Here is a 19586-nt window from a genome sequence, read left to right as displayed (position 1 = left end):
TTGATAAAAAATTATATTATATAATAATATTTTTAACAAAAATAGTTAGATAATAAATTTTGATTATAATAATTTAATTATTTGTTAAGTAATATAAAATAAAATTTTAATTATTTTATATTTTTATGTTATAATTTAAAATATTAGTTTAAAATTATAAATTTTTTTGTATAATAATTAATTTTAATGAATAAAAAATATTTATATTTTTTATATTTATATGTTTTATATTTAATTATTTAAGAATAAAAAATTCTGTTGCCATTTAAAGTATTGTCATTTAAAGCATTTATTTATATATTAGGATATTCTATATTTATTAGAGTCCATTAATACTTTTCTTTTATATTAACTTTTAATTTTTATCTAATAAAATCTAATAGTTTATATAAATGTGACACATCCAATAAATACATAATTATTGAACTTATTTTAGACCTCCCCTAAAGATTTATGTGAAAATTAACTACTATTATAAATCCTTAAACAGTGTAATAATTTACATGTTTTTTTTTTTCTTCTCTTTTAACTATCTTGTACTATCATTTAATATATCTATCATTTTATGATGGTAGTTAGTTTTTATATAAATCTCTAATTTCTATCAATTTACGATAGTAATTAGATTTCACATAAACTTTTATTTTTATAGTGATTTATGTATAAATTTTGAAATTTTTATATTTGTAATGATTTATATAGAATAAGTATAAGATTAAAATGTAATATTTTAAAAAATTTGTAATTGGGTAAAATTTGTTTATCATTTATTTATTTATGCAATTTATTCCTATTATAATGTATTAATTTAGGATTTATAGTATAATGTTTATAATTTAATATAAAAATATTTTTGGGGCCAAATATCGAAAAAAAATGATCTGTATGTAATAACTTATAAGTTGGATATACTTAGCAATAAAGTCAGATTTATAGGATATAACTTGAATATAATTAGATATAAAGTCAAATTCGTAACGTTACTAGCTTTTTTTTTATATTGTTATGATTCGTTCAATTATAAAAGAACTCGAGAAAGATAAAAAAAAAATAATTATCTAAATCAGTGCCAAGAATTTTAAAAACGGATATTTTAATCTTTGAAAAAATTAATACACAGATTAATTTTAAAGGTTTTATTTCGACAAACAAATTAGTGTCAATCTTTATTATTAATAATGTTGTTTTGAAAACCAAATTAAAATATTTTCTTTTAATACAAACAAATTTTTTAAAATAAGACATCTTTTGATTATATTAAATACAAAATATCAAATAGTTTTAACCTTAAATTTCTTATAGAATAATCTCTAATAAATTTATTATTATTATTATTATTATTATTATTATTATTATTATTATTATTATTATTGAGTGACTCTCTCTCTCTCTATATATATATATAACAAAACTAATGATAGATTTATTTATTAGATTATTATGTTCATGGGATCAAGAAAGAAACAAAAAAGAGATTGTATAAAGAAACAAAAAATGTTGATGGAAGTTTGAAGACATTCATATTTCCACCAATTTTTTCTATTATATCATTTTTCAGCAATAAGCAAACATACACAATGGTGGGGGGTTACATAACCCACGCTTTTTTATGTTGGCTTTTTAGTTTCAATCACATGGCTATTTCCCTTGTGGAAACGCAACTACACCAAAAAGAGAGTAAATGTAATCCTTTTTTAGTAACAAACTAACAATGTCATCCTCTTTTGGAGACCTGAATTACAACGGATCTTCAACCCAAATAGGCCCAATAAATGCAACCCAAATTTATTTGGTCTTTCTCTCCTCTTCAGAGATCCATAACCACTCATCAAAAAAGATAAAGTGAGGGATTTGTATGCAATATTTCATGCATCTTATACAAGGCAGGAGAGAGAGAAGCACAAGCAAAACAAGAAGGAAATTTAAAGAGAACCAAAAAAAGAGTAGCAGGACTTGTATCATGTATGGACTAAAAATAATAAGTGATTGTGAGAGTACATAGTAAGGAACTTTCGTCTTTCACGAGTATTGGGCACAAGCCAAAAGGCAGAAATTTAATATAACACCTATATTTCGATTTGTCTTCTAAAGGAACTATATTAGTATTAATTAGTTTTATTTAACCAACACTAATCAATGATTTCCTTTTAATAACAACTACAATCATTTCCCAACTGAATTATGTAGTGTGATATTAAAAGCAGGTTTAGGCCTCATCTAAACTCTTGTGTAACAATTAACAAAATGTCGGTAGTGTTATATTCTGATTTCTGAGTGAATGATTGGAAACCAAGAATGGCCTGAATCTGACAGAGAATGAAGAACCAGGGATATTGTTCATCCTCAAAAACAACAATCGTTATCTTCATTCATGTGGTAACAATCCTTGTCACTCAATATCTCACCGAACGCACAGAAGCCTTTGACCCTCTTATCCAGCTGCCACGTTCCACCTTTACCAGAACCAGAACCCGAACTCGACCCAGATCTCGACGGGTCATTTCTGTCGTTGATTTTGCTGCTAAAGGGGATGGCCTTCATAATGACACCCAGGTAATCTCAAAGTTGTTTTCTTTCAACCCCATTCCATATTTGGTAACCATCTCTTTACCTTGTTTTCAGTCATTCATAGAAGCTTGGAAAACTGCTTGTTCTTTCCCTGGGTTTGCCAATGTTGATGTTCCATACGGGAAAACTTTTCTTATCTATCCAGTTGACATTGCTGGGCATTGTAAATCAAAGATCACATTAACGGTATGCACAAATAAAGAATCAAGTATCTCATATACACATTAAGGGTATCCAGTTGAATTCAATGTAATAAACATAAACTAGACAGTGCACATGACATCACAGCACGTTTCAGTGGCCATTGGCAAATGTACTTGCCAAATTACCATTTCTACAAAAAATCAGAAATTTCAAATTTATTTTCTAAAGTATTTGAGATATTCACCATCCATGAGTGACCAACTGACTATTAACCAAGTAGCTGCCAATCTAAGATTGGAAAAGAGCCAAGTGCAATTTGTAGGAAACGTTCAAATTTAACTAGTGAACTGCCAAATGTACCTGAAGCTTTAACTCAGAGAACAACGCCTTATGATCAATCATAAAGTGCCAGTATATATTGCAGACTCCACTTTTACAGGTAGCCACATCCCATGCTTCAATTCATAGCACGGAGTGAACTAAACACCCTCTTCATAAAAATAATTATAGAATGAAAAACCTGCATCGTTTCTTTCATGGATGCTGTCCTCAAGCATGGCAGAATCCAGATAAAAAATATGGAAGGGTCATCTTCTTTGAAATTCTAACTCCCCGTATATTACATTTATATATTACATTTCCTCGTTCCCTATCTTACTATAACCTTTAGATCATGTTCTACAGGATGCTCCGAAGCCCTGGAGTCATCAATCAAGGTCTGCAAAATAACTGAAGCCTCTGAATGCGTACCTTGACCCAAGTATTTGTCTAATATCAGGGAATACTTAACAGCAGTTTGTAGGTCAATCTTACTTATGTCGCAAGTTATAGTATTTCTCCACTCTTTTGATTTACCTTTCTGGCAAAACCCATGTAGCAGAGCGCTGAAACATACAGGATCCATAGGAAACCCCTTACTCTGCATCTTTGTTTGCAACAACTGAGCAGTGTCAAACATTCCATGCTTACAAAGACAAATAATAATGGAATCATAAGCGGCAATCACAGGGCTCCATCCATCCGATATCATCACTGCAAAGAAATCCAATAGCAAGGTTCTGCAATCTTTGTCAGACTCATTTTTCTCAACAAGAACCTGTGCGTTTGTATTATTTGTCAAACCATTTATCAGATAATGGAACGTAGTGTCATTTGGGAGACAACTATTTGTCAGCATAAGTTCAAAAAATGTTGCTGCCTTTTCAAGTTTAGCGGTCTTGCAGAATCCCCCTATAAGTATAGTGTATGTAACAACATTAGGCTGCAAATTGAAAGATTGCATCCCTGCGAAAACTTTTTCAGCTCTGCCCAAATCTGCTATATTGCAGAATCCATTGATCAAGGACGTGTAGGTGACCACATTTGGCTCGAGCTTCTGTTTCACCATCTGCCCAAACATCTTGAGTGCACTTTGCAAGTCATGCTGCTTCACATACCCATCTATAAATGTGGAATAAGTGTATTCATCTGGAGCATGACGTGCATTTTTAATCCTATTCAAGCATGACAGAGCATCTGTCATTTTTCCGAATTTACAAAAACCTTTAATCATGGCATTGTACCCAACAATACCGGGGTCTATACCCTTTGCAATTATGACTTCAAAAAGCTTTCTTGCCTCATCAAGTTCACCATTCCTAATTAATCCATCTACCAAGGTGGCATAAACATATGCATCTGGTTGAACATTTCGGTCAAGCATTTCTGAAAGTAGCAATTTGGCAGCAGGAAAATTCCCATTCTTGCATAGGCTACTCATCAGGACATTGTAAATTTGGGCATCAGCAATTACTCCCCTTTCCATCATTTTAACCCGTACCATAAGTGCAACATCAATTTCCCCGGCAGCAATGGCTCCATGGATAAAAGCTCCATACGAAACCACGTCTGGTTTTTCTCCTGTTTCGGCAATCTTAAAAAGCATATTTGATGCCTTAACATAATCCCCTTTTCTGCAATAAGCATGCATAAGAGGCGTATAACTAAACTTGTTAGGCATTAATCCCCTTTCTATTGCCCTCTCTAAAAGTTCATCAGCTTCTTTGATCCTTCCAGCCCTACACGAAAAGTTAAGCATAATATTGTAAGTAGTAATATCCGGCTTACAGCCCATCTCAGCCATCCTTCTCATTGTCTCAGCTACTTTTGCCACCAGACCGTGCTTGTATTGAGCATCAATAATATTATTATACACTTGAATATTCACACTCAATCCCCTCTCAACCATTTCTTTCATAAGTTGATCAATTGTCACGAAATCCCCTTCCTTGCATAAACTGTTAATCATAGCACCATAAGTTTCTAACGTTGGCAAAAATCCCTTCAATTTCAGTTCCTTGAAAACTCTGGTTGCACCTTGGAGATCACCCTTCTTGCAATACCCATCAATAATCATATTGTAGAACACAACATGGGGCACACAACCCTTCCCCCATCTATCTACAATCAACCTTCTACCTTCCTCAACCTTCCCAAAGCCGCATAGACCCTTAACCACTATCCCGGTGCTATAGTTATCCACAACCTTACCAGTGCCACCATCTGTCACAAGCATTTCATCATACAGCTTCCTTGCAACCTCAATGTTCCCCCTTTTGACCAAACAATTCAGCAACGAATTAGAAGCGACAACACTAGGAAAACAACCATGCATTTCCCGCACTGTATAGAATAACCGTAAGGCAGCATCAACCATCCCAGAATCTCCGTAGGCTCGAATCAGAGAGTTCAAAGCTTCATGGGTAGGCTTCAAGTTCCCAACTTTCATGCTATCCAGAACCAGCTCGATCTCGGAGAGCACTCTGAATCTTGCCAGGAGCTTAAGAAGAGAGGAATAAGCAAAGCCATCGAGGGAACAAGAAAAGGGTCTCGAGTTAGCCCAGTCGAAGAACTTCAAACCCAATTCCGGGTCATGTATTTGGTCTAGAATGAAATGGGCAACGTCCGAAACTAGAACCTCGGATTCTGCAAAGCGAGACTCAAGGGAGTCCTGCCATTGGGCGTGGGTTGCCAGTATTCGAACGGCATCAATAACGAGGTTGTGGATGCAGGGACTGAAGCGGGTCGGCGTGAAGGTGGTGGCTTTGGGGAGGTTACGGGGTTTGATTCGAGCGAGGATGGCCTTTGACATTGGATTTTGAGTGTTATGGTGCCAATCATTTGTGAAAGACAAGCTCCCTTCTTGGAACTGGTTGATTTATTGTTCAACCAGATTCTGTTACAACCAACACAAGCTAATTATTTTGGATTAATTTCCACCTTACTGTGTGATTCATCTATAAGCATAGTTGTAAGAACCGAATCAGTGATCAAATCGGTCAAAGTACTGATTCACTGATTTATTAGTTCAACCGATAAATTACTGTTTAAATCGATAAAACCGATTTCACGTAAATAAAAAATATAAAACAAATTGTTCAATGTTGGGAAGCATAACCTATTTTCAACTGTTCAATTCAAACTTCAAAGGGTTCCTGTTAGGCAAGACAAAAACAACCATATATGCATTCACTAAAACCTGTTTTGGACATAAAACCAGTTTTGCCAACATGTTTTCAAACCTAAATTTGCTGAATAATATAAATTATGAGTAAGATTGGTGCCTAACTAAGACAAACAACCATGAGAAATTGATAAATGGATAACAAGCACTAACTACAAGTAAAATGGTTGTATTCAACTTGAAAATAACTCCGCCTATGTTACACTTGCGGTACATAGCCGGTCCCAAGCCCGGATAAAGGAGGAGGGTTGTGTTAGGTCTTCGGCAACCAACGTAAAAATATAGCCGAACCCCCCATGACATGAATCAAAGACATTATTGCGCTAAAGCTAGGTCGTTACCCGGAAGTAACGCGCCGTATGGCTCGAGTACGGTGTCAAAGCAAGAGCCGCTGCATCGGTGCCCGGATGTAGTGTTAAATGAACAAGGGTTCTCGCGTTTTCGTGAACGGACGAGGGTAAATAAGCTAGTTCACGAAGGAAAAGGTAAAGGTCGAAGCGATAAAAGGTTGAGATTTGGGACATGGAATATAGGCACTCTAACAGGAAAGTCCATGGAGGTGGTGGACACCATGACAAGGAGGAAGATTAACATTATGTGCCTACAAGAAACGAAATGGGTTGGTGCAAAGGTTAGGGAGTTGGATTCTTCTGGTTTCAAACTTTGGTATACAGGAAAGGTGAAGAATAGGAATGGAGTTGGAATAATTGTGGATAAGCAGTGGAAGAAGGACGTAGTTGATGTCAAGAGGGTGGGAGATCGGATCATCTCTATCAAACTTGTGGTGGAGGGAGGTGCTTTCCATGTGATTAGCGCCTATGCACCGCAAGTGGGTTCGGACGAACAACACAAGATAAGGTTTTGGGAGGATCTAGAGAGTTTGGTTCAAGGCATACCTTTGGGAGATAAGATTTTCTTAGGAGGAGATTTAAATGGCCATGTTGGGAGAGAAGTGACCGGATATGGGAGTATTCACGGAGGCCATGGTTTCGGGGTGATCAATGCCAAGGGTAAAACTATTTTGGACTTTTCCTCAACTTTTGATCTTCTCATCGCAAATACATGTTTTAAAAAGAGAGACGAACATCTTATAACCTATAAGAGTGGCATGACAAGCTCTCAAATCGACTTCTTCTTGTTGAGGAGAGTCGACCGGAAATTTTGCATTAACTGTAAAATTATCCCGGGAGAGAGTTTGACAACACAACATAGGGTGCTCGTCATGGATTTTCGAGTTGAGCAAACGTTGAGGAAAAGACATCATACGAAGAACCCAAGGACGAGGTGGTGGCAGATGAAAGGTGAGGAACAAAGAAGCTTCCTAAGACAGGTAGGAGAAGAGGCAAAGTGGGATGGGAATGGAAGCGCGGAAGAGATGTGGAGGGAAATGGCAGAAGTTATTAGAAGAACAACAAAAGAAAGTTTTGGTGAATCTAAAGGAATAGGACCAAGAGACAAGGAGTCCTGGTGGTGGAATGCGAGTATACAAGAAAAGATAAAGATAAAAAGAGAATGCTTTAAAGAGTGGTCTCTATGCCGCAATGCAGATAACTGGGAAAAATATAAGGCGGCTAAGAAAGAGACAAAAGTGGCTGTAAGTGAAGCAAGAACAAGAGCATATGAGGGTCTCTACCAGTCTTTGGGCACGAAAGAAGGAGAAAAAGGTATATATAGAATTGCAAAGAGCCGGGAAAGAAGAACGAGAGATTTGGATCAGGTTAAGTGCATAAAGGATAAGGATGGAGAGGTGTTGGCTCAAGAGGAGAAGATTAATGAAAGGTGGAAGAGCTACTTCTACGAGTTATTTAATGAGGGACAGAAGACTCTTCCAAGCCTTGGTCGATTATGCACAAGGGAAGAAGATCAAAACTTTGACTACTATCGAAGGATTCGAGACTTCGAGGTAAAAGAGGCTCTAAAGCAGATGAAAAATGGCAGGGCAGTAGGACCTGATAATATCCCGATTGAGGTTTGGAAGGGTCTTGGAGGAAAAGGCATCAACTGGTTAACCAAGCTTTTTAATGAGATTTTAAGGTCAAAGAAGATGCCTGATGAGTGGAGAAAGAGCACCTTGGTACCTATCTACAAGAATAAGGGGGATATACAAAGTTGCGGAAATTATAGAGGGATTAAGCTTATGAGTCATACTATGAAGTTATGGGAAAGGGTGATAGAACGGAGGTTGAGAAAAGAGACACAAGTAACAGAGAACCAATTTGGATTTATGCCAGGCAGATCTACCACTGAAGCGATATTCCTATTAAGAAGGATGATGGAGAGGTATCGTAGTAATAAAAGGGATCTACACATGGTGTTTATTGATTTGGAAAAAGCGTATGATAGGGTACCAAGGGAGGTCTTATGGAAGGTTTTAGAAAAGAGGAGAGTAAGGATCGCATATATTCGGGCAATTAAAGACATGTATGATGGGGCCACAACTAGTGTGAAGACTCAAGGTAGTGTGACAGAGGAATTCCCTATTGGTATAGGATTACACCAGGGATCATCCTTAAGTCCATACCTTTTCACATTAGTCTTGGAAGTACTCACAGAGCACATCCAAGAGCCTGTGCCATGGTGCATGCTTTTTGCCGATGATATCGTCCTTATGGGAGAGTCAAGGGAAGACCTAAATAAGAAGTTGGAGTTATGGAGAAAAGCTCTAGAAGTGTATGGTCTGCGCATAAGCCGTAGTAAGACGGAATATATGGAATGTAAGTTCAGTCTGAGAAGGGAAAACTCCAATATAGAGGTGAAAATTGGAGAGAACACCCTACGAAAAGTTAAAAGTTTTAAGTATCTTGGGTGCATCATACAGGATAATGGAGAGATTGAACATGATGTAAATCATAGGATCCAAGCAGGTTGGTCAAAATGGCGGAGTGCAACTGGTTTTATATGCGACAAAAAAGTGCCTTTAAAACTTAAAGGTAAATTCTATCGCACCGCTATAAGACCGGCTATGCTGTACGGTACGGAGTGTTGGGCGGCTAAAGGGGAGCACGAACATAAGCTGAGTGTGGCAGAGATGAAGTGTTGAGATGGATGAGTGGTCATACGCGATTGAATAAAATAAGGAATGAAGATATAAGGGAGAGAGTTGGAGTAGCACCCATTGTGGAAAAGATGGTTGAATCGCGTCTCAGGTGGTTTGGACATGTGAGAAGAAGACCGATAGAACATCCAGTCAGGAGGGTAGATGAGATGGAAGATGGACAAATGGCGAAAGGCAGAGGAAGACCTAAGAAGACCATCCATGAGGTGGTCAAACGAGATCTACATGTAAACGGTCTCTCTGTAGACATGATACATGACAGAGCACAATGGCGTCGTTTGATTCATGTAGCCGACCCCACTTAGTGGGACAAGGCTTTGTTGTTGTTGTTGTTGTCAACTTGAAAATAACCATTCAATTCAACATACATTTAAAAGCAACATCATAACAGTTCAACAGAAAAGAACTATCACTACACTAAACAGATGCTCAATAAAAAAATTCAACAAATTCAGTAAATTCATAATCAAGAATCAACAAATTCAACCAGTTATAATTAATCATTTAACATAAACAGAACAGAATAACTACAAAAACAGAGACAATGGCATAATGCAGATCTTAGAGAAGTGAGGAATGAGGAGACCACCAACCTGTCCGAGAGAGGAGGCAGTGGACGGAGAGGAGGCGACGACGGCGCCGACAACGCGGAGCAAGGTGCCGGGAAGCAAAGAACTGCGACGGAGAAGACGACCTGCGAGCAGGGGATGTCGTCGAAGCCGCACGAAGACGACGAGACGGCCGGCGGGATTGGAGCCTGGAGGGGTTGCTAGCTTGCTGCCTTACTGGGGAATGGGTGCTGTTGAGGGGTTGAGGGTTAGGGGGAATGGGTCAATGGGTTAGGGATTTTTTTTTTTAAAGACCCAAAACGACGTCGTTTTGAAAAAGGAAAACAAAAAAAGGAGCTTCAAACCGGCCGGTTTACACAAAACCGTTGGTTTGCCGATTTATTTGGTTTTTCTCTCATCTTCAGAGATCCATAACCACTCATCAAAAAAGAAAAAAGTGAGGGATTTGTAGGCAATATTTCATGCATCTGATCCAAGGCAGCAGAGAGAGAAGCACAAGTAAAACAAGAAAGAAATTTCAAGAGAACCAAAAAAAGAGTACCAGGACTTGTATTATTTGTATCATGTATGGACTAAAAATAATAAGTGGAGATTGTGAGAGTACATAGTAAGGAACTTTCGTCTTTCACGATTATTGGGCACAAGCCAAAATATAAGACCTATATTTCGATTTGTCTTCTAAAGGAACTATGTCCAACTATATTAGTATTAATTAGTGAACATAATCATTGCCCAAGTGAATAAGTGATACTTAACTTTATGTAGTGTCATCTTAAAAGCAGGTTTGGGCCTCACCTAAACTCGTGTAACAATTAACAAAATGTCGGTAGTCTTAGATTCTGATTTCTGAGTGAATGATTGGAAACCAAGAATGGCCTGAATCTGACAGAGAATGAAGAACCTGGGATATTGTTCATCCTCAAAAACAACAATCGTTATCTTCATTCATGTGGTAACAATACTTGTCACTCAATATCTCACCCAACGAACAGAAGCCTTTGACCCTCTTATCCAGCTGCCACGTTCCACCTTTACCAGAACCAGAACCCGAACTCGACCCAGATCTCGACGGGTCATTTCTGTCGTTGATTTTGCTGCTAAAGGGGATGGCCTTCATAATGACACCCAGGTAATCTCAAAGTTGTTTTCTTTCAACCCCATTCCATATTTGGTAACCATCTCTTTACCTTGTTTTTAGTCATTCCTAGAAGCTTGGAAAACTGCTTGTTCTTTCCCTGGGTTTGCGAATGTTGATGTTCCATACGGGAAAACTTTTCTTATCTATCCAGTTGACATTGCTGGGCATTGTAAATCAAAGATCACATTAAGGGTATGCACAAATAAAGAATCAAATCTCTCATATACACATGTAAATCTTAGCATCTGCATAGACTACACACACATATGTAAGACGTTTTATCTACTTGATGTTCTTAAAGATTTTAGGTACAATAGTAGCTCCAAAAGACCCTGCAGTATGGAATGGCTTAAATCAGCGCAGGTGGCTTTACTTCCATGGGGTGAATCACCTTACTGTAGAAGGTGGTGGAAGCATCAATGGAATGGGACATGAATGGTGGGCCAGATCATGCAAGACCAACTCCACAATTGTATTGCCTAGCTCCTTACAACCTTAAATTCATGTTTACTTCAAGTCTAATCATCTGGGTAACTGAAAGTGTCTTCAAAATGTGTCCTTTTTGCAGCCATGCCATCCTGCTCCAACGGTTAGTGACAGTTATTTAACATGGAGGTAGTAACATATTTATTTGGTGCCTGGTATGAAATGAAACCACATTTACACTGCAGGCCCTTACTTTTCATAAATGCAAGAACCTGAAAGTGAAGAACCTTACCCTGTTAAATAGCCAGCAAATGCACTTGGCATTCACTAGTTGCATGCGGGTTGTTGCATCCCATCTTAGAGTGTTAGCACCTCCTTCAAGCCCTAATACTGATGGAGTCCACATTAGCGTATGTAAGGGTGTTGAGGTCAGAGATACTGTAATTAGAACAGGTGTGTTGGCCTGAAAGAAAAAGCTATTATGATTTCTTTCTAGGGTAATATTAACATGTAACTTTTGATTGTAATCGTGCAATTATTAGATAGTGGTTCATGTTTTAGATTAATATACACATACCAATGATTGGAATTTGGGACATGCGGAATGTCATGCATGTTACTTTGAGGAAAAATGGTACAAAGTACAAAGTATGCACTCTAGTAATTTGTCAAAAGAAAATAATTTGCTGCATAATGTTTGGTTTCAGGAGATGACTGCATCTCAATAGTCCGAAATTCTTCACGGGTGTGGATCAGAAACATTACATGTGGTCCAGGCCATGGCATCAGGTGAAAGTAGTTTTCATTTCCAGTTCACAAACACATTAAGAATAAGAAGAGAACAAATGTTAATTGACACTGGATTTTATTTTCAGTATTGGAAGCTTGGGAAAATCAAATGTATGGGAGAAGGCGCAAGATATATACGTTAATGGAGCTTACCTTTCCAACACTGACAATGGGGTGAGAATCAAAACATGGCAGGTAACTTTCTTCATCTCACATCTCACATTTTTCACCAAGTTATATATAACTTCCCCCATTTCATACTCACACAAATCTCTTGCCTGCAATTTTTATTAGGGTGGGGTAGGTTTTGCATCGAAGATCACGTTTCAGAATATTCTTATGGAAAATGTGTCAAACCCAATAATAATAGACCAATACTACTGTGATTCCCAAAAACCATGTAAGAATCAGGTATGTAATTCTTGAAGGTTCTAACTCTCATTCATTTGCCACCATTGTGGATTGTTTTCTGGTAAAAACCTTATGTGGTTTTGAAATATGGTATGATTTGGGGAGCAGAGTAACTGCATAATCATCTTATCATGATCACTGGAACTGATAGCTTAATTCTTGTACTGACTGCAGACTTCAGCCGTCAAAGTAGAGAGCATATCCTTCATTAATGTTCAGGGAACTTCAGCCACAAAAGAAGCAATTAAGTTTGCTTGCAGTGATACATCTCCATGTGAAGGATTATATCTGGAAAATATTTCTATTGTATCAGCATCATGCTCCTTCATAGGAAACACATCTTCTTACTGCTGGCAAGCTTATGGCTCTACTCAGGGTTTTGTGTACCCTCCTTCCTGTTTGTTAAGCAATGACAATTTCATTAAACAGAGAGTGTCATTAGGATCAAAACCTGCTCCTGAATCAATCTGAACTTTATTTGAGTACACGATTTCGCAGACAATGATGAATATTATAGAGAATCCACAGAAGTTACATTTCCATCGATGACTATTCTCCTTAGTGTCTGTTCTTTTCTTTTTGGTAAATTCCAAGAATCTGTTCGTTATGTCCATGAATTCCCTAGAAATCGTGACTATTAGATCACAGATTTGGACTCAACCTTATATGCAATAACCTTCCCTTCTTTTTTTCCATTAACTAACAATAAACAATTTTAAAAAAATTATACCAATTTCATGCATTGGAGTGCTAAACAGTACTTCATCCTCGTAGGATCACAAGGAGAACACCAAGAAAAAAAGTCAAAAAACTTCCATAGTGTGATAGTACATAATCCAAGTACATTGTAAGAATACAACTTATAGAGAAGATAGACACCATCAGAGTTTTCCCAAAACTTTTCTAATGTAAGCTATAACAAACTTATATCTAGTGAATCAAATAAAAACAATGAACATATTGTAAGAGAAATTACTGCAACATGTAAACAAAACTTATTCTGAAACTGATACAATATTTCTAAGCCAATGAATCTTACAATAAAATCCAACCTGTGTTGACAGCCTGATCATCAGAGGCAGCAGCTCCATTCAACTTGAGCCCCCTACGAGGTTAGCGGGAACCAAGTTTTGGGCAGGCACAGGCAAGAGGCAAGTCCAGGTTTTCGGCAGTTCTGAAAGTTTTAGGTAGCATCTTATCAACATAGAGAGTTCCATCCAGATGATCGCACTCGTGCTGTAAAATCCGAGCCTGCCAACCTGTAGCATTTATTTTGATAGGCTCACCATGACGATCATAACCCGATACCTCAACATTGAGGTAACGCTCCACAACACCTAGAAATCCATTAACACTGCAAAAATAAAGATGAAAACTATGTTAATAGTCCAATGCTAAAAATGGATAACAAGAAGTTATTGGGAGACACCTCAAGCAGCCTTCAAAGAAAAGGGCTGTCCTGTTGGTCTTGTTCTTTAGCTTAGGATTCAAGATAACCTGTCACGGACAAATAATAATAATAAGAGTAAAGTGACAATTAGGTCCTGAAGATTTCGACTTTAGACTAATTAGTCTCTAAAGAAAAAAAATACAATTTTGGCCCTCCAGGATAGCAAATGGTGGACACATAATGTCCTTCTATCAATTCATCAACTAAAATTTCATGGTGATGCTTATATATACTGTTAATTACTTTGATGTGCCTATCTATGAAAGATAATCACGTGAATAACAACTTTTGGAGTAAAACTTCACTTGTTTTCATAGGATTTGTGATAAATAGAGGGCAGTTGATAAAGAATATATAAAAACTCAAAAGATAATAAATGCTTCTCTGTCCAAAACTAAATCATTTTCATGCTCATGTTACAGTAACAAGCATGCACTACTATAAATAACAAAATACATAGAATTTTATTTTGTTTTGTACTATTGTAAAGGATCTAATTTTTTTTTTTTTCAAGAACTAATTAATCCAATGTCAACATCTTTGAGAATCTAATGATCACTTTAATAATAATAATAATAATGCATGATTGAAGTAAGAGAGCTTAATGAAAAAAATGTGAATTTGCTCACACCAAGAGATCAAAAGGTCTTCTATCTTGAGCTTCAGCCTCTTCCTTAGTGTCAAGACCAATATATTCCTCTTTATCTTCCAAAACAATTATCTTCACAGAATCAACGAAAATTAAAACGAAATTACTAAGTCTGGCATTGAGATTGTTCATAGAAAATGGAAGAAAGAGAAAGTTAGGGGTACCCTAAAGGGGATTCCAATCTGAGGAGCAGCCAGGCCAACACCAGGGGCTTTCCTCATGACCTTGATCATGTCATCGATAATACTCTGCACTTTTTCTGACTTTATCTCCTTCACATTCACTTCCATTGCACGCTCGTGCAGAACCGGTTCTCCAGCTTTCATAATGGAGGGCAGTTTCGACTTCTTGTTCCTTTCGAGCCCGCGAAACCACCCTGACCCTGCTTTGGAGCTCAAACATCTCGCCAACGACGTCGTATCTGAGCTCCGTAGTAGTGATATGGGAGCTCTGTGCGAACGGAGCAACCACAACCGCTGCACCACCGCCCCCATCACCTTGTAGGGACCGTACTGTGGTGGCGTTCTTTTTTTTATCTGTAATTTTGGGCTGAAAGCCCACTTACTTAACAAAAACGGGTGTTAGGTTAAGGGGCTTCTTTTTGGGCTCCAGAACGTGTCACCTTTTAGATGGGCGGGCCCTGCAGGATATGCAAACCCCAAGGAAGTGAGGAACTATGGCGAACAGTGGAAGGCAGCATATGATTTTTCTTTTTTCTTTTTTCAATTAAATATGAAAATGGCTCTTTACAAAACTATAAATAGATGAGTAAATGAATAAATGGTCAAACTATTTCTTGAAATATCACATGTTTTTTAAATGGGTCTCAAAAAAATTATTTTAAAATTTTTTTCTTCAAATTTGAAGTTAATTTTTTTTAGTATTTTTATTTTTATTATTTAAATTTTTTCAAATATACTATGATGTACGGACATGGGACATGATACGATATGTGACACGTCGACACATGAATTTTAAAATCTTACATAACACGGAGACATGCATACATATAAAATATAAAGTATTTTTTAAATAAATCGTAATGATATTTGATATTTTATTAATATCAAAATATAAATTAAAATTTTTAATTATTTTTAATGTCTTATTTTAATTATATCAAGCATTTAAAATATTTTATTTTAATAAATAATAATATATTATATCTAAATTTATTTTAAGAATAAGACTAGACACGCATGTTGGATGAGTGTTGATGAGTGTTCGGATATGACAATTCAACAAAGTGTCCGTGTTTCATAGCAAATACACCAAATAATAAAAAAAATCTTTTTCTAACATATTAATTACACCTAAATAAACTCTTAAAAATTTTGAAAGACGAATTTTAATATTTTATTAAAAAAATTTGGTAACCAATTTAGAAAAAGAATGATTTTTTAGAAAGTAAATTGATGCAATTGTCTACTTAAAAAAAAAAACAATAACTAGTAGATCAAATATATCTTCCTTCAATAATGATATGAACAAAGCAACTAAATTTACTGATTCCTTTGATTATGAGGTGCCAGAATTATGTTTTTTTGGGGTGGACAGGGTTATGAGTAGATGATGATATGGTATGATGGCTTTGTCTACATTTGAGTTGAGTGAAGTTTGCTTCCGGAAAAGGAAAAATATATGCTTGTTTTGAGATTGAAATCCTGAAGAAGCATGTCCTTGTTAACTCAGGAGGGATTCCATAACATAACGAAATGAATATGTGGATATGGATAAGGAATCGGATCTCTATCTTGCGTTTCCTTGGATAGAATCCAAGTCACTTTCACGAGACTGAGCCCATTCCCAAGAGCCATTCAATTATATACCATCGATTCTGAAGCCGTAATTTTTATTTTTATATGGGTATATATAAATTAAGGATTCTGCTACAGAAATAATGGATTATTTATACAATATGTACAATAAACTATTGAATTATAAAATAAACGTTTCTTATGCTATTTAGAATAGCCATTCGAGTATTAGGAATAATATGTACAATAGACTATTAAGTTACAAAATAAACATCTCATATACTATCTAGAATAACTATTCGAGTACTAGGGATAATAAATATCTTTCCAAAAGTTTAAACTGATTTTGGAATTCATCAAAAATCGAACTCTTGACTTTTCGAATATAGCGCTCTAATATCATATCATAATATCACTCATCTCAAAAACTTTCAACTAATAAAAAAAAGTAATACTAATGATTATATCCCTAATATTTCATAAATCTCCATAAATTAAGAAGCCCATGTGGATGTAGGATTATGAGGTGCCCATGCCTCTAAATTAAAGCCACGCATGGGCATCATTACATTATTATAATATGCTTAATAATTGGTAAGCTTGGTGCATGCAATGAACCTATCTAGAGAGTCCAATAATTTATGCTTTAGGCAGGCGGGTAAGGTGGGTGTGCCAGGTAATGAGCTTTCCCAATTAGCACTAAGAGTTGAATTAACGTAGCATTATTATTGTTACTTGTCTCGCCAACCATGGCGCTTCCGAATTAACAGGCACTAATCCGTGTCTTAAGCCGTAAGATCAAATTAAATGGTCTGCTTCACATTTGGCACAACCGTGTGGGACTATATACTTCGAACTTCAATAAAGGCGGCACACCCTTACCGCTTTGACTTTTAATTTTCTCATTGGAAAATAAAAAAGTCATGATAAGTGACTATATATATGTTATTTAATAAGGTTGAATTTAATGATATGTATTTAATAAAGCTTTCTTTACACAATAGATAAATTGGTTTTGGGTCACCAAGGATCGAATTTTTAACGTTTTAAATTTAGCATTTTAATACTATGTCATGATATCATTCATCCCAAAAATTTCGTATATCTTTAATATTTCCTAAACTTTCATTGTACACATTATACAAATATTCTATTAGTTTCTCATACTTTTCCATTGTTTTATTTACTAAGCTTAGCATAACCGACCGGGTAGATATTCTAAGCACTTTTTTGCTTGTTACCATCTTTTAACTTTCTCAATTTTATAAACTATAATATATAATGCTACATATAGCTTTACCTATATAAGGAAGGAAAATGTGGTGAAGCATCACATAAACACTACACAGAGGGCTTTGAGATTTTTCAATTAGAGAAGCAAGAATGAGAAGGACTAACTATGTTGAACCTTCAACTTCAACTTCATCAAGGGACAAGCAGCAAGCTTTTTCAGATGAGAAAAGAAAGGAAGGGACAAAGACAGCATCATCGGAGAAGAAAGAGAGCGGGGAAAAGAAGCTAGAGAGGAAGAACACTGAAGATATAAATGCCAGCGCTGATGCCTTCATCAAGAACTTCAGGCAGCAGCTCCTTATTCAGAGGCTCCAATCCATTGAGAACTATGAACAAATGCTTGCAAGGGGACTTTGATTAATGCAATATAATTATATATCATCATTAATTACATATATAAGGTTGTGTATGCATGCATATGTATGGATGTATCATGAATATATATTTGTACATTTGTTGTTTCTTTATTTGTTCTTTAATTAGTGCACAAGCAAGCAGGGTTTATTCCCCTGCTGCCAAAATGGAGCATCATGATGATGATGAATGAATTGAAGCCTTGACTGATGTGTATCATTCATTTATTTGGCTTATCATTAATGAAGAGTAGTTTATATATATAAATATACCTTGTTTTTTCTGCGATACAAGGATTCAATCATCAAACAAAGTCCTTCATAATGGTTTTCTAAAGCATTAGACTTTTCATTATGGCACAGAGATACATAAATCTTGGTAGAATGGATAGTCATTTTGTTTCTAGAACGCAACATATAAATCTTAGTTAATTGCTTGTGTTAGGTTCTTTTCTTAGATAACATTTTGCCTTTGATGTTCATTGGTAGAATAAAAGATCCATATTCAAAAAAAAAAAAAAACTTTACGATATATGAAGAATACTTTAAATTTAAAATATTCAAGAGCGAAATTTAGTTGAGACAATGGAGGATCATGGCTTCCCAATTTTTTTATAAAAAAATTAGTAGTACTTTTTCAAAAAATAACAAATAGTTTAATTGGTTATTCGGATTTCGCAATTCTCTATTCAACAAGTAATATTCTCTCTACCTTTGAGTTCAAATATAAAAAAATAGATATTATTTATTTATTTAATTTAATATTATTTTATATTTTACTGTTTATTTAATTTAATTTTTTATATAATAAAAAATATTAGAATATTCAATAAGTATTGATATTATTGTATTTATATAAAGGGATAAAAAAATTCAATAAATATTATAAATTACTAAAAAATTTAGTTCTCATTCAATTATAGAAGATTTAAGTCATTAAAGACTCGAAGAGTACCATTATATTATGGAGGCCACTCAGATAAAGACGCTTAAAACGTCTTTTTTTAAAGATGTTTCTATGTTGTGTTTTAATTGATTTCTGTATAATTTATTCGGTGTTCCTCATCACATATTATTAAATTCCTCAAAAGATTTTCTTTCCAAAAACAATAAAAAGCATATCACATTCATCAATATATATATATATATATATATATATATATATATATATATATATATATATATATATATATGTAAAACAAGCTCTTAAAATTTTTATAAATAAAAAAATAATTAATTTTTATTCGTATAATATATAAAATAATTACTATATTATTATTATATTATAGATTAAAATTTACTAATTTAAATTTTATTTTTATTTTTAATATAAGCATTAGAAATAAATAATTTTTTTATAACAAGATGTAATATAACAAAATATATATAATATTAATTAGTTTTTAAAAAATTCTGAAAAGATGGTTTTTCTAATAAAGTGTTATTAAAAAATTAACATTATAAAAACTAATTTCAACCAAT

At 35.1% G+C, this 19586-nt stretch overlaps 3 protein-coding genes across 8 annotated transcripts; 1 reads left to right on the top strand and 2 right to left on the bottom strand.

The window, feature by feature from the left end:
- Nucleotides 1-1921: 1921 nt before the first annotated feature.
- LOC112770752 (uncharacterized) lies at nucleotides 1922-5961 on the bottom strand. Its single transcript, XM_025815146.3, has 2 exons — nucleotides 3073-5961; nucleotides 1922-2722 (listed from the first exon to the last, which is right to left on the bottom strand). The coding sequence occupies exon 1, from the start codon at nucleotides 5840-5842 to the stop codon at nucleotides 3362-3364; it is 2481 nt and encodes an 826-aa protein (XP_025670931.1). The 5' UTR covers nucleotides 5843-5961; the 3' UTR covers nucleotides 1922-2722; nucleotides 3073-3361.
- A 4364-nt stretch (nucleotides 5962-10325) lies between these two features.
- Nucleotides 10326-13142, top strand: LOC112770749 (probable polygalacturonase At1g80170). Of its 2 annotated transcripts, XM_025815143.3 has the most exons (9): nucleotides 10326-10967; nucleotides 11037-11168; nucleotides 11278-11448; nucleotides 11545-11565; nucleotides 11648-11855; nucleotides 12110-12191; nucleotides 12278-12386; nucleotides 12486-12602; nucleotides 12777-13142. In XM_025815143.3, exons 1-9 carry the CDS (start codon nucleotides 10731-10733, stop codon nucleotides 13071-13073), a joined length of 1374 nt encoding a protein of 457 aa, XP_025670928.1. In that variant the 5' UTR covers nucleotides 10326-10730; the 3' UTR covers nucleotides 13074-13142. The 2 variants fall into 2 exon arrangements, with proteins under 2 accessions (XP_025670928.1, XP_025670929.1); XM_025815144.3 differs by lacking the exon at nucleotides 11037-11168 and having other exon boundaries at nucleotides 10569-10967.
- LOC112770750 (peptide deformylase 1A, chloroplastic) lies at nucleotides 11172-16494 on the bottom strand. Of its 5 annotated transcripts, XR_011876219.1 has the most exons (8): nucleotides 14866-15429; nucleotides 14684-14773; nucleotides 14032-14099; nucleotides 13655-13956; nucleotides 13138-13223; nucleotides 12345-12997; nucleotides 11695-11865; nucleotides 11172-11554 (listed from the first exon to the last, which is right to left on the bottom strand). XR_011876219.1 is itself a non-coding variant. In XM_025815145.3 (5 exons), exons 2-5 carry the CDS (start codon nucleotides 15193-15195, stop codon nucleotides 13716-13718), a joined length of 729 nt encoding a protein of 242 aa, XP_025670930.1. In that variant the 5' UTR covers nucleotides 15196-15341; nucleotides 16208-16494; the 3' UTR covers nucleotides 13401-13715. The 5 variants fall into 5 exon arrangements, 1 of the variants encoding a protein (XP_025670930.1); XR_011876217.1 differs by having other exon boundaries at nucleotides 12345-13223; XR_011876218.1 differs by lacking the exon at nucleotides 13138-13223.
- Nucleotides 16495-19586: the final 3092 nt, after the last annotated feature.

This window comes from Arachis hypogaea, chromosome 18, assembly GCF_003086295.3.
Source record: "Arachis hypogaea cultivar Tifrunner chromosome 18, arahy.Tifrunner.gnm2.J5K5, whole genome shotgun sequence".
Classification (NCBI taxonomy): Eukaryota; Viridiplantae; Streptophyta; class Magnoliopsida; order Fabales; family Fabaceae; genus Arachis; species Arachis hypogaea.
Note: the sequence above shows the minus strand (reverse complement) of the source record. Positions and strands in the feature narration are given on the sequence as shown.